This window comes from Osmia bicornis, chromosome 5, assembly GCF_907164935.1.
Source record: "Osmia bicornis bicornis chromosome 5, iOsmBic2.1, whole genome shotgun sequence".
NCBI lineage: Eukaryota > Metazoa > Arthropoda > Insecta > Hymenoptera > Megachilidae > Osmia > Osmia bicornis.
Genome location: NC_060220.1, coordinates 11,249,454 through 11,263,033, shown reverse-complemented (window position 1 = coordinate 11,263,033; position 13,580 = coordinate 11,249,454). Strand labels below are relative to the sequence as shown.

The 13,580-nt window shown below is 30.0% G+C and overlaps 2 protein-coding genes across 5 annotated transcripts; one reads left to right on the top strand and one right to left on the bottom strand.

The window, feature by feature from the left end:
- Positions 1-1,477: 1,477 nt before the first annotated feature.
- On the top strand, positions 1,478-4,090 carry LOC114878647 (protein MCM10 homolog). The gene is made up of 2 exons (XM_046285819.1): positions 1,478-1,623; positions 1,684-4,090. Exon 2 carries the CDS (start codon positions 1,727-1,729, stop codon positions 3,833-3,835), a length of 2,109 nt encoding a protein of 702 aa, XP_046141775.1. The 5' UTR covers positions 1,478-1,623; positions 1,684-1,726; the 3' UTR covers positions 3,836-4,090.
- Positions 4,091-5,788: 1,698 nt separating this feature from the next.
- On the bottom strand, positions 5,789-12,838 carry LOC114878650 (eukaryotic peptide chain release factor subunit 1). 4 transcript variants are annotated; one of them, XM_029192697.2, is made up of 12 exons: positions 12,690-12,838; positions 12,334-12,545; positions 11,827-12,002; positions 11,602-11,729; positions 11,360-11,510; positions 11,102-11,292; positions 10,868-10,997; positions 10,576-10,796; positions 10,343-10,490; positions 9,815-9,925; positions 7,894-7,910; positions 7,070-7,113 (listed from the first exon to the last, which is right to left on the bottom strand). In XM_029192697.2, the coding sequence occupies exons 2-10, from the start codon at positions 12,417-12,419 to the stop codon at positions 9,846-9,848; spliced, it is 1,311 nt and encodes a 436-aa protein (XP_029048530.1). In that variant the 5' UTR covers positions 12,420-12,545; positions 12,690-12,838; the 3' UTR covers positions 7,070-7,113; positions 7,894-7,910; positions 9,815-9,845. The 4 variants fall into 4 exon arrangements, with proteins under 4 accessions (XP_029048527.1, XP_029048528.1, XP_029048530.1 ...); XM_029192695.2 differs by lacking the exon at positions 7,894-7,910 and having other exon boundaries at positions 7,027-7,113; XM_046285820.1 differs by lacking the exons at positions 7,070-7,113; positions 7,894-7,910 and adding an exon at positions 9,186-9,747.
- Between the last annotated feature and the right edge of the window lie 742 nt (positions 12,839-13,580).

Sequence of the window (13,580 nt, the reverse complement as noted above, 5' to 3'; positions counted from 1 at the left end):
TAATGTAACAGTTCACATACGCTCCCCGGTCACTGGAAATTATAAAATTATTATTTACGAATCTTGCTGCATAAATGCTATCAAATTAAATATAAAAATTGATCTAAGTTTCGTACCACTAACAATTAAACATCTCTTTTAATTTGTCCATACTGTCAAATTATAATTTTTTACCATTCCACGTTTTGTAATTCCTGAAACAAAAACGATGTAAGTATACTTTGTACAAGTTCCATGGTATAAGCACGAAGTAATGGCAATTAAATACAACTACTCTTGCAGACGTACGCTTACGTAAAGAATATGAAATGACTTGCACGCTATGATTACTGCAGCGCAAATTTAAAGCGAACATGCATACCGTGCTATTTATTTCGCTCGATAATGGCTTGTACATGTAAAAATACACATGTTTAAAATAAATTGCCTTTATGAGAAAAAAAAGTCTGTTTGGCTTTAATGGAGTAAAATTATAAAAAAAAAGCAAAAATGATATAAAGCAAAAATATAACCATGTTCTATAAATCTATGACAATCTGATCGTTTGCGCCTAATGTATGATATTATTATGATAAATAAGATTAAGAGGTTAACAAATAAGTTTTATGTACCATATGCATAAATCAAAGAATGAATAATAAATGCGTTGCAAATCCATGTACGCGAAAGTTTTGGTGCTCTTTGCCCTCTGCAGAAGTCATTCCGGTATCCGTTAGCTCGACTGTAACATCCAAAGTAAATATTTTATAAGACTGGTCGATTTCATGCTACGGATTGGTGGACAGACAACCTTCACGCTACAAAAATCGTTAACCGACATAAATAAACTTTTTTAAGACGTGTATTTATTTTACAAGTATGTAATTGTCATGACAACATTTTACTCTTACGTATTATTATGATTCATACTTCAACGTTGCCTATACTTTGAGTAAAGCACTCAATTCTCTATTAAATGGTTCAATTAATTTAAAATAATACTTTTAAAATCAAACTCACCACGTTTCGCTCTTCATACGTTTCACCACCGACAATACAAAATGGTAGAACGTAGTTCCGGTAAAATCAACTAAGCGGGAATCATAAAGTATTCGAATCTTAAATGATACACAATATTTTTTATTTAATAAATACTAAATCAACAATTTTTTTTAATTTTTATATCGACTTAAATATAATTTAAATTATTTTCAGCAGTTTTATGTTTTATGATTTATATTTTTTTATTTTACGTTATTTGGCAACCATTGAATACTTAATTCTAGTGGGTGTACTTACATATTGTTCAGTTTTCATCGTATTAACGAAATTGTATTTATTCAAAGAAAACGAAATATTTATCATTTATAACGAAAGCTAAATATATATCGAGATGTATATTATATAGAAATTTAAAAAATGTAATAAATAAGAAATAAAAATTAACTACATCAATGAAAACAGGACTTGTTTCTTCGTTCAGAAATGGCGGGAAGAATTGTTAAAATGGCTAAGCTGCACAAAGCGCGCACATACCAAGTTCTTACTTATAAATTGAATGTAATGTCCAGTTGACAGATAAAAATTTTTCTAAAAGTATGATTTTGTTCAGTAATTAACGTGATAAGCTTATCTATTTATCAAGTATGCGTAATTTCTGTTTTCATTGTAATTAAAAGAAAAGTATTAATTATATTTATATAGGTATTATACAAAACTTAAAAAGTTAGGTTTAAACAATTTTAAAATGAATAATGACAGTGATTCTGACGTAGACGACGTTTTAAATGATCTTCTAGCTATTGGCGAAGAAAACACACAGGACTCATCGCCTAAGGAAACTTTAAAAGAATTAGATTTTAATTTTCTAGATAGTGTGCCTAAAACAAACGGTGAAGAAAATAAATCGAATAAACAGGATAAAAGTGAAGTTTATGATGATACACTCGATTCTTCCGACGATGAAGATAGACGTTATTTTGAAGAACAGAAATATTCTAACTATGGACGTGATATAAAATCATTATTAAAGAAAGAAGGATCTAACCAAAATGAGAATAGACCTCGTGCAATAAGTTTAAAAGCATTTGATTTTAGTGCTACAAAAAAAAGCACAGATATAAGTACAACAACCAATAACAATAATACTAAATCAAAAGATGTTTATAGCGATCCATTTTTTGGATTAAGAATTATTAATCCAATGGTGTCTTCAGCAGAATTAACATCACGTATGAATGGTAAAATACCAGTAACGGTATCAAAAATGAAGTATCATCTTAATTCAGAGAATATAGAAAAAGACTGGGTAATTGCTGGTGTGATAATAAGTAAATCACCTCCAAAAACTTCTAAAAACGGAAGCTCATATTCTATATGGAAGATAAGTGATTTGTCTGATACTATAAATACTGTGAGCCTTTTCATGTTTAGTACCGCATATAAATCATTTTGGAAAACTACAGTTGGAACTGTTATAGGTGTTCTGAATCCTAATATTCTAGAATCTAAAGATAATATAGATCTAGCTACATTGTCCATCGATAATCCACAAAAAGTCATGATTTTAGGTACATCCAAAGACCTGGGAAAATGTAGATCAAGAAAAAAGAATGGAGATCCGTGCAGTTCTATTGTAAACTTAAGCCGTTGTGAATTTTGTTTGTATCATATTAAACAGGAATATAAGAAATGCTCCACTAGAGCAGAACTACAAGCATATAGTAACACACAGAAATTCTCTGTAGATATGTTAAAGAAAGACAAACCAAAGAAATCCCTTAATTGCAACATGCCAGAATTTAATGCTATTGTTGCTGTAAAAAGTAAAAAGTTACAGGAAAAAGATGCTAAACGTTTAGCATTATTGTCAGGAATTAATAAACCTGAAAATTCAGCTAGTACAAAATTAGCATATGATATGAAGGGTAACATTCTAAAAGAATCATCGGCACAACAAATACAAAAGAACTTGGAACAAATAAAAGAGTCAAGGGGATGGAGAGCTACAGTATTGTCCCAAGCACCTAATGATACATCATCATCATCATCATCATCATCACCTACATTGTCACAGTTGAATAAATCAAAGAAACAAGATTTAAGTATGCTATCGTCGTCTTCACGGCCCCGTTTAGGTCTCGGTTGTCAAGGAGGAACGATAGATCTCTCAGAACCTATAACTAAAAAACAAATGAATGTAGCGAAAAATAATGCAATTAAATGGGTTCAAAAAAATGGAAAAATTAAACCTAGTGATCCTAATAAAATACGACTAAACAAAGAAGATAAATTAGAGAAAGGGAAGAAACGATCAAGAGAATCGGAAAATGATGAAACCCAAGAAGCAAAGAAACCAAACGTGATATCGGATAAATTTAAAGAATTGATGCAGACCAAGTCTGCCCATACTGATCTTATTGAAAAATCTTACCAAGAGGAAGAAGAAAAATATTTCAACAAATTAGAAATGAAAGAAAGAATGGAAGAAAAAATGTTGAATACCTATAAGGTTTCTTGTAAAGCTGTTAAATGTTTACTATGTAAATATACATCGTTCTCCGCTTCCGACATGTGTAAAGAGCAGAAACATCCATTGCGTGTTACAGATGCAACTAAAAGATTTTTCAAATGTACAGATTGTGGAAATAGAACAGTAAGTTTAGATAGAATACCTTCGCATAGTTGTATAAAATGCAGTAGTTCGAATTGGTCAAGAGCTGCAATGATGGATGAGAGAAGAACAAATGTTGCTGTTACCGCGTTATCTATACGAGGCGATGAAGAAACTTTTATGGGATCGATGACTAAAGATGCCAATCTTAATCTTTTAGTACCAGAAAAGGATGACAAATAACGTCATGTATGCTCAATAAATTAAAATTTATAAAATGCATACATATAAAGAGTGACATCTTTTTTCTACAGTTTTGTACCCAGTCGTCTTTTATACTGTATCTCATAAATACAAGTAACTACATTTGTGTGGTTTTATTGTCCTTAACACAGTATTCTTTGATTTTATAAAATATACAAATATAAAAAAACTCTAAATGATGTAACTGTTATATGTATACAACAATTACAGAAATAATAAAAGGAAATAAATACATTCAATTGTGTCCATCGAAATATACATATTAAGCAAGAATATTTCAATACAAATAGGTGTTAAAATGATATCAAATATGTCCCATTGTATAATTCTTTTTTTTATTATATTATACCAATTCCTTTTTCAACCAATATGAATCTAATAATGCACTAAATAAGATAATTTTCTTCTATTCAATAGCACCTCATGGCATAGGCGAATATATCTTACAGATAATTTAAAACCGTTCTTTCTTTGTAATTTCATACGATTGAAATTTATCTATAAATATAAAAAGGGAGAGTATTAACAAAATTGTAAAGACGTTCTAATCGGAACCCGGAAATATCTCTCATCATTGATTAGAGCAAATACAGTGAATGCTATTTGTCTATTTTACTAATCTATTTTTAACTATAATTTCAGTTGCATGAAATCCATGAAAGTTATGGTGATATTTCCGGGTTCTAATAGCAACTTGTTTGCATGAGAAACATAGACTGTATTTTCCACTTCTTCTTTTTCATATTCTATTCTACTTAGATTTTCATTCAATTTTGATATTAACGATACGTCAATCTTTTTCCATCCATAAATTTTGAATAATTGCGTACGTGAAAAAAGAGAGATTAGAAATAATGAATAAAGAATCTTTACTTTTGTACTAGCAAGCAGGATAAGAGTACATACAATTGTAATTATATTATAAATAATAATTAGATAGATTAGATGTATAATAAAAGGAAATATGAATTTTGAATGTTTGTAAATTAATAATTTGAGGACACAAATATGGCGTATTTGATAAAAATTACTTATATGTTGTAGACTACATTATTTCTATATCCCTCTTTATCACCTCACAAAACATTCTGAATAGAATGTGTATCATAATACGACTAATATTTGTGATGTAATCTTCGAACTCATACCTTCATCGTAAACCTCATGCTCGCTTCAACGAAGACGAGTTAAAATCTTTAGAACGCAGCATAAATGTATTTTACGCGTATAATACATACAAAATATGAGGTATTAAATCCGTAGTTTGAGAAGTTTGATTAAGCAAAAGCTTACAATGATTACATCTTTGTATTGCCTTGCTAAATCAAAAGTATCCCTTTAATAAACGAAAGTGTTTACCTAGAGCAATATCGAAGAATAAAATTGCCAAAATATTAGAAATCTGTTAGCAGATTATACAACTATGCTTATGGAAGAGATCATAGGCAAGCCATAATCTAAGTACGTCATCGATTTACTTAAATGAGATGTATAAACGACGTCTTTTTCTCTTTATGTATTCCGACTTACAAACCCACTTTCTTCGTTTTCACTCTTACCTTACAAATAAACAAAAAAGAAACAAAAATTGTTTAAAAAAAAAAAGAAGAAAAAACAAAGATTACACGGCTTTTCCTAATCTCTTTCAAAGTTGTTATCAAGTTCTTATAGAACTGGAAACTTGCATACTTAAAATAAGCTTTTTACTAAGCAGAAGAAATAATCGCACCGACGTTGTAATAAATAATCTAGATTCCTATTGAAAGAATGTTTACATGTAAAAATGTAAAGAAATATTAAACTAACATTTAACATTTCACTGTTTGAAGACAATACACAGATACAATACTTTCAAACCACCATGTTTTGGAATTCGTTGTGCACATATCAAGAGTCAGATATTTTTTCTTTTTTTTTTTTAAGAACGTTCTACTTTGATGAAGTTTTTTTTTTTTTTTTAAATAAAGCTTTATCCCTGGATCGCATACAGTGTAATAGTATAAATAATCTAATTATACTATTAATTAATAACACATTATTTCCACCAACGATTCACAATATCCGCGAACCTTCCTTTATTATACATTGATATTCCATAAAAGATACTTCACCAAAATTGCACGTTTCATACTTTTCACATTTATACATACATATTATTGTTTATTACAAAGGCATCATATGAGTAAGCAAATTAAATTAACAATGTTAAAATAAATTTTGTAATATTTTCAAATAACTGCCACTTAAATATTGCAGAAGATACTTCTTTACTAATAGTGTGCACCGTTTTCATAACAATCGAAAAGATACATTTCGATACATTTGCGGAGCATTTGTTATATACAATTGTGAATGTACAAAATATAAGAGTCGATAGCCAGCGAAGTTAATGTAGTTTTACGAAAGAATTCTCTTATGTTTACATGTGTATCACTCGGTGAGTCGGAAAGATGGTAGTTTTCCGGGACATTACGCAATTCTTAACTTATGTCTAAGGCAACAGTGCCATTAAAAATTTAAGTCTATGTACAGAACTCTTTATTATTCATATGAATTTAGTAATCGGTATAGAATGCACGATAAGCAACTTTTTTATGTTTATAATAATCAGTTTATTACAGCTTCTCCATGATTGTGTGTCTGAACAAAGATATCGCTACATTTATCCTCGTGCTGCCAAGTATTATTGTTTCTGTTTCTTTTAATCATAAAATCAATGATGGAAGATGATGAACATCAATTTGATACAAAATTATTATATCCCAAACCATGTAATTCAGCATTGTAGCGCGTGTAATTATTGAAATAAATCCATTTGAATAATTAAAGAATGTAATTTGCAATAGAAGGTAATGTTGCGTGAAATAGGCAGGTATCAAGCTGGCTTAATTAAGTGTCACAGTCGAGTTGCCTTTTCTTTCTTCATGGACATGGATTATCGGCGCGCCACGTGTTATGCCTTTCTTTTTTTTTTTTTTTTTACTTTTACGTATCAATTGCGAATTGTTTGAATGAATTGTCAATTGTTTGAATAATTTTATGACGTATGTACTGCATCATATGAATTTGATAAACATGTCCTTCTATGTGCTTTCCTTTGAAGTATGATGCAAGAGAGAACATGTACTTATGTTTCTCTCTGAAGCTAAAAGAACTGTCTGTTGTGTCACGGATTTAATAGTCATCCAGATCAAAACTGTCAACTTCAACATCTTCCAACTGCATACTCTGAAAGTCCACTTTGTACCGCAATATACCTGTAAAATACACATATGGAAATACTATTTTAGTAGATAAAATCCATGTAATGGATATAAATTTCTATGCTGTATTTATGAAATTAAATGAAAGTATCTTAATAATATAGTACGAATAATGCTAGAAAAACTTTAATGAGCAAATTAATAAAATAGAACTTGCAATGAATTATTTTGTAGAAATATGATCACAAATAACATTAATATGATATAATTATTATTAGTCATGCATAACACCTATTTTGCTCAGTGTTATTCTATTTTTCAATACTTCATTAAAAGCTAACAAAATAAAATTTAATAATTAATACTTGTGAAAAACTCAGTTGTTTTAATACAGTTTAAGAAACGAAAGAATTTCTATGATAATATAAGAAAAATATTTAGTACATCAATAACATTACCGCAAAAAATAATAAATATTACAAATATTTTGAATAACAAGCAGTACATACTAATAAAGATATAGAAGTGATGCTACAATAAAAAAAGTTAGTATGTGAATCCTAATAAAATAAAATATGATTATAAATATAAATGTCCAAATGTTGAAGAGTTTAAAACAACAAAGGAATAAATTGAATAATTTAATTGATATTACTAATAAAAAAGAAAGAGAGAAAATTGTATATTAGCACATAAAATCATTTTTTATACAATGAATAACAACCTAAAGCAAAACAATACATTTAATGACAAAAAGTATGATAAGGCTTCATAAGATATTAATTTCACTGCTTTCTTTTCATTTGCTAAATTAGTAAAAAGCAATTACTATACCTTTCCCAATATGCAAGCTAATAGAAACAGACAATCAATTAGTACTTATGCTTGATCAAATATACTATTCAACAAAGCCTAACTATGTATTACATCGCACACAATTATTTGCTTTTTGCATCCATCACCAAAGAGTGAAGCGTAATGAATTTTATGTTACACTTATTTTCTTCCGGCAATAAATATGTGCTTCTAAAGTGATGTATGTATGTCCATGGTGATCAAATTAACATCTGCCTATTGCATATCATGCAGTAAGCATTCGTATTTATTCATTTAAGCAGAAAACTGCATTTGTGTTCAAATGTATGTTAAATATAATCTCGGAAAAAAAAGTTAAAAAAAGAATTTCTTTACATAGAAAATGTTAAAAAATTGAATGAATACATACTTATCAAATACCTACTGAAATTCTAGACACAGAGTAAAAAATTAAGTGAACAGTAAGTTAATATACACAGATGCTAGAAAGAAGAAAAGAAAAAATAAATTAATGTTTATACACGAAAAGAAGAAGAAAAACTACATTCAAAATACATTATTTAGCCTTGTTACATTAAAACACCAAGAAGCTTAACATGCAAAACAAATTTCCAATGCATGTCTACTGCACAAAAACATAAAAAAATAGTGGTTTCAATGTTATTTTGAAAATCACATATATATATACACATGTGCATATATATACATATATCTATCATCTATAATTTTTCAAACTATTATTTTAAAATTTGTGAGTTTATAAAGCAGCCTTGTCAGAAGTTAGTTTACATTTTTTTTTTTTTTTTTATATCAAGTAGATTTATAATAGCTTGTACCAAATAATTGTCTAACTATAAGTATTCATTATCATATTAATACGTCATACATCTATACAAATTTTAAAAATACAAAATATGTATATATTTTGATTAACAGTCTCCTTTATATTTTGGAAGGATTCTATACTATATTAAGAAGTTATTAACTACTGTTGCGCCTGACTTTTACATATATAAATATGCAACAAAGGTGAAGAATTATAAGACAAAAATATCTGTGTGTCATGAAAGTAAGTAATACTATTCTCCCATTAAACCAATCATTGTGTATTGTGCCTATAACTGGATTTTTATTACTAATAATGTAATTTATAATTGCTAATCGTAAAAATAAATCTAACGATGTTCAAGACAGAAAAATTAGACGTTTTGGATACATTGACTCACCTCCTTCAAATACAATTATCCATAATTCATATATATACAAGATTTTCTTAATTTTTGTACCACCAAGAAAAAAAGAAGACAGCAAAATTTCCAGGCGTTTTATTTTGTAAAAGTAAACATTATATCTCGAAATTCACAACTAAAAATATCTATATTCACATTCAAACTCATCAGAAGAGACATACATATACTACAGATTTGCACAGATGTATCGAACTATACTATTCAGTGAGAAATTCAACAGAAGAAACTGCAAATTTTTTGGACAAATTTATCGTTAATACTTAATCGTCTACTGAATATAAAAGTCCGTGAATATATCATAAAGAATTATACTACAATTCATAGAAAAAACATAACTTTGATGATAATAATCTCTTCATGATGAGTATAGAAACACTATGAGTATATTATTTATATTATGAAATGATATACATATGGTTTGCCTACACTTAATATTCAGACCAGGCGAATAAGATTTATTGTACAATCAAATTATTAATGATTACCGTATTTTCTTTATACGAAGGTTTATTATTGTTGAGTTTCATTAAATAATTAAATGCCGATAGTATGTAATTGTTCTATTATTTCTTTATATACACTAATAAAAGGGTTTTAAATATTTTGATAAATTTGTCCAGTTCTGAAAGTAATATGTTCTATAATACACGAAATGTAAACGAATGCACTCAAGACAGAGAAAGAGCTACCTGGTCAACTTTGAGTATTTCACAGATGAAATTAGTAATCATCGAGGTCAACATCATCAAGAGGCTCATCAGCCTGCAGTGACTGGAAATCAACTTTGTAGCGGAGGATTCCTATACATCAAGATATACTCCATAATTAATAATAATATTCCTACCCTTTCTTTTAATACCATTTACTTTTCAAACATATATGAATTTTCGTAACGTCTTGACAAAAACCTTTCTTTTTAATGGTTTTATACCATTTTTCATTTGGCGAACAAAGTAATATGCAATAAATATATTTTATAAACGTGAACAAATGATCTGATGAAGATGAAGGAAGACAAAAATTTTCTTCACATAATACACGGACATTAAATTTACACATTTCTCACTTAGTAAATTAGCTAGTCAAGGTGGAATCAGCCGCTTTTTCTGTTAGTATGTATGTTAAGTGGACAGATACGAATTACTGTTTCACAAAAATATTACTTTCAGCCGAATCAAAGTTAGTAATAACAAGAAGCAAATAGAAATTAAACTTACCTCCAATTCCGCCGAAACCTCTTACAAACTGAGAACCTTCCTGAGATTTGTCAGTAATGATTTCCAAAGTGGCGCCAAAACTTTTGTAGTTGTTTGCAAGCCATTCGAGTAGCGGTTGACATTCTACAAGCTCCAATTCTACTCCGCTCTAGATATAATAAATAATATCCAATGTCATTTAAGTATATTTACATGTTTATTAATAGAAATAATTGAAATTATTTTCGACTCACTTCCTTATCAGTGAAATGAGTTTTGTCTTTTTCCTGTTCCGGCGTTAAATGCAAAACCTTTTCTTCTGCATTTGTATGATTCTTTAAAACGTATCTCTGTATATCTAAATTTTCCCAACAAATAAGAGTTTCCACGCTACCTAATTCTAATGCTCTTAGAGTATCTTCTACACCAAAACAATATTTTCCCGTGTCTTGTGAAATTTCATCGAAGTAACGACCTAAACAACGTGGAATGTTCAAATTAATTGTTAAATTCTTTATAAAGTAACTACAATGTACAAATACTAACCAATTAATTTCTTCTCTTGAATGAATTTTACATTCTGTAAAGATTCAGCAGCTAATTCGATAGCTTGATTAAAACCATTCTCTCCACCGTACGAGACATCTACTAATTTTATGACCTTCGCTTGTAATCTCTGGAAATATAATCATTAGGTTATTCAAATCATCAGTGAATATTATTCTCTTAACTCTTAAGATAGAGCTGATTAGCGCCCGCAATTAACATCCATAAACTCACCGGATCAAACATATCGGACTGACTAAGTTCCGTTTTAAAGTCAGCACTACCCGCTAAAATCAATCCAGCGATATTAGGTTTATCATTAGTAATATACAGTTGAGTAGCAACTTCGGCAACTTTTCGAACATAATTGTGTCGCTTTTCCATACGTAATCGAGCGAAACGGAGAGCCGACTGTCCTCCTCTGCCTGAAATTCAATTTAACTTACCATACTTTAAAATACAACTCAAATGATCTGCTAATCAACAACATACCATGCTTCTTTGGAAGATCTACAGTAAATTTGTGTAGAACCTCGCGGGTATTTCCTTGTAGCGTACCAAACAATGCTCCATTACCATCCATTACTATAAAACCAAACTTATTATCATCGGCAAGCAATGCTGTAAGTGCCTCGGTGTGAAACTGAAAAACATCAATGTACACGTTAAAATTAATTTCAGTAAGTTTGATTCGCATTCAAAGATATTGCATAAGGTTATACACAATAAAGTACCTTGTTATCGCAAAGATAAAGAGAAGTATTAATAGGTTTAAAAGGTTCAAAATCAATGTTAACTTTCTTTTCTTTTCCTTCTTCCGTTACAATGGTACCACAGTATATTACCAGGCCATTTGGAGGTACTAAAACAATAATATAATTATTGTACAATTTTTATAATTTTATAAGATAAACAACATAATTGTAACAAAATTATCATGACGAGGTAATAAAAATTACCTTTAGTATATAATTTTAGCCTATGTTGGACTGATGTGATTGCACCCAAAACGGAGAGTCTATTTACACGAGACTTAATATTTGATGCAGTACCAAACTCGTCTGCTAACATTTTGCTTACTCTCGATATTTGATCTTTTGGAGGAATGATTAATGAAATCATGCTAGTCCCATTCCTACAAAGAAGGATTAATACCTGTTAATTATATATCATAAAAAGTATTAATTCGAGGAACAATTTGTATCAGCATTATACCAATAAAACACATGTCTTTTTACACCATAATATGAAATTCAATGATGAGACATTAAATTACCACACATGTTTATGAAAATTTCCAAAGTTCATAAGGAAATTTTCGTAAGATTTGATGAAATTCATTTTCGCAAGCGAAACGAAAGTCGGTTAGTACCTGCTTACCACATGTTCTTTAAAGCATATGTGCTGATAGAAAATCGAACAGCTGATAGGAAAAGGCGCGGCAACGTTAATTTCGGCCTACTTACCCTCTGGCCATTTCAAGGCTTTTTATGAGTTTCTTAATTTTCCAGATCTCAACATTGCGGTCAGCGGAAGTCTCCTCGTTGGACATTGCTGCGCGTTGTGTCGCGTGGTCGCGGCTTACGATATTCTAGTAAATTAATCTTTTAACACCAACGGGACGAAGCCTGGAAAGGTGGTCCACGTCGTCGTGAAAGCCGGATCTACAAATTTTTCTCTGAAATAAGCGATCAATGTATTTATCGATGAATCTGCTCCAATCCAGTTTATACCGGATTATGTCAGAAAGAACGTGTTCGATAGAGAACTGCTATTCTGTCTCAGTGAAACGAAACTATCGTTTCTTACACTTTTCACTCACTTTGAGATCAGTATGTTGATGTTTGCCACAAGTATTACGTTTTAAAAGCGGTACTTGTGACACAGCGGGTACCACGCGAAAGCGAATCTCGGAATGCACACGTCGGCCATGCGATGGCACAGCGAAACGTCAGTACTTCGGTGGATGGATGTACTGCAAGGTACAAAATGGGAAGCAAAAAGACTGAAGGGTTTATGCGCAAGCAGCGCCTCGAGGCCGTTTCTGGTGGTATGGGCGCAGCCGCATTCGTATTGGGTATTCGTGATACTGCATACGTTAATCCTTTATTTGTAATAATTTAGAAATTCACTCAATCTTTTACTATTTTTCAAAATTTTCATTAGAACTTTGTAAGAACATATATAACAATTGATATAACAATTGGGAATTTATGCACTTTAATGTAGAAGCCTAAAGACCAGTGCACATCAAAACCACAAGACTATTATTTAGGAACACCATATTTTAATTAGTTTAAATCTATAATATATATATTTGATTTTATTTATTGTGTACTAGTCTTTGGCAGCCTCATGCGTTAATTATTAATTAATCGCAAAATTAAATCGCTCATAAAAAGGTATCTCAAATTCGATTCCAGCGCCATCTATTTAAAAATGGAGGAAACTATTCCGCATTTAGTTTCCGCCAGTTTCGGATAGATGGCGCTATTGTTCCCCCCCGAAAACCGATCGGTAAGTTTTTGAGTAGTTTCCGCCATTTTTATATAGATGGCGCTAGAGTCGAATTTAGAAAAATTTGATTTATGGCGGTCTTTTTAAAATACAAGTTTGTCAAACAATTATTTAACTAATTTTGTTTATGAGGTGTTTTCAGTTATGAGGTGGGGCATTCAGAGGTGAAGTAGAAGAGAAATTGATAAAATAGGCA

Excerpts from the sequence above, each read along its gene's own strand:
- LOC114878647 (XM_046285819.1), top strand. The coding sequence starts at position 1,727 with ATGAATAATGACAGTGATTCTGACGTAGACGACGTTTTAAATGATCTT.
- LOC114878650 (XM_029192694.2), bottom strand. The coding sequence starts at position 12,419 with ATGTCCAACGAGGAGACTTCCGCTGACCGCAATGTTGAGATCTGGAAA. Across the intron at positions 10,491-10,575 it reads CTCATTTCACTGATAAGGAA|AGCGGAGTAGAATTGGAGCT; the intron begins GTGAGTCGAAAA and ends TATTATATCTAG. Across the intron at positions 7,114-10,342 it reads AGGTTTCGGCGGAATTGGAG|GTATATTGCGGTACAAAGTG; the intron begins GTAAGTTTAATT and ends TGTATTTTACAG.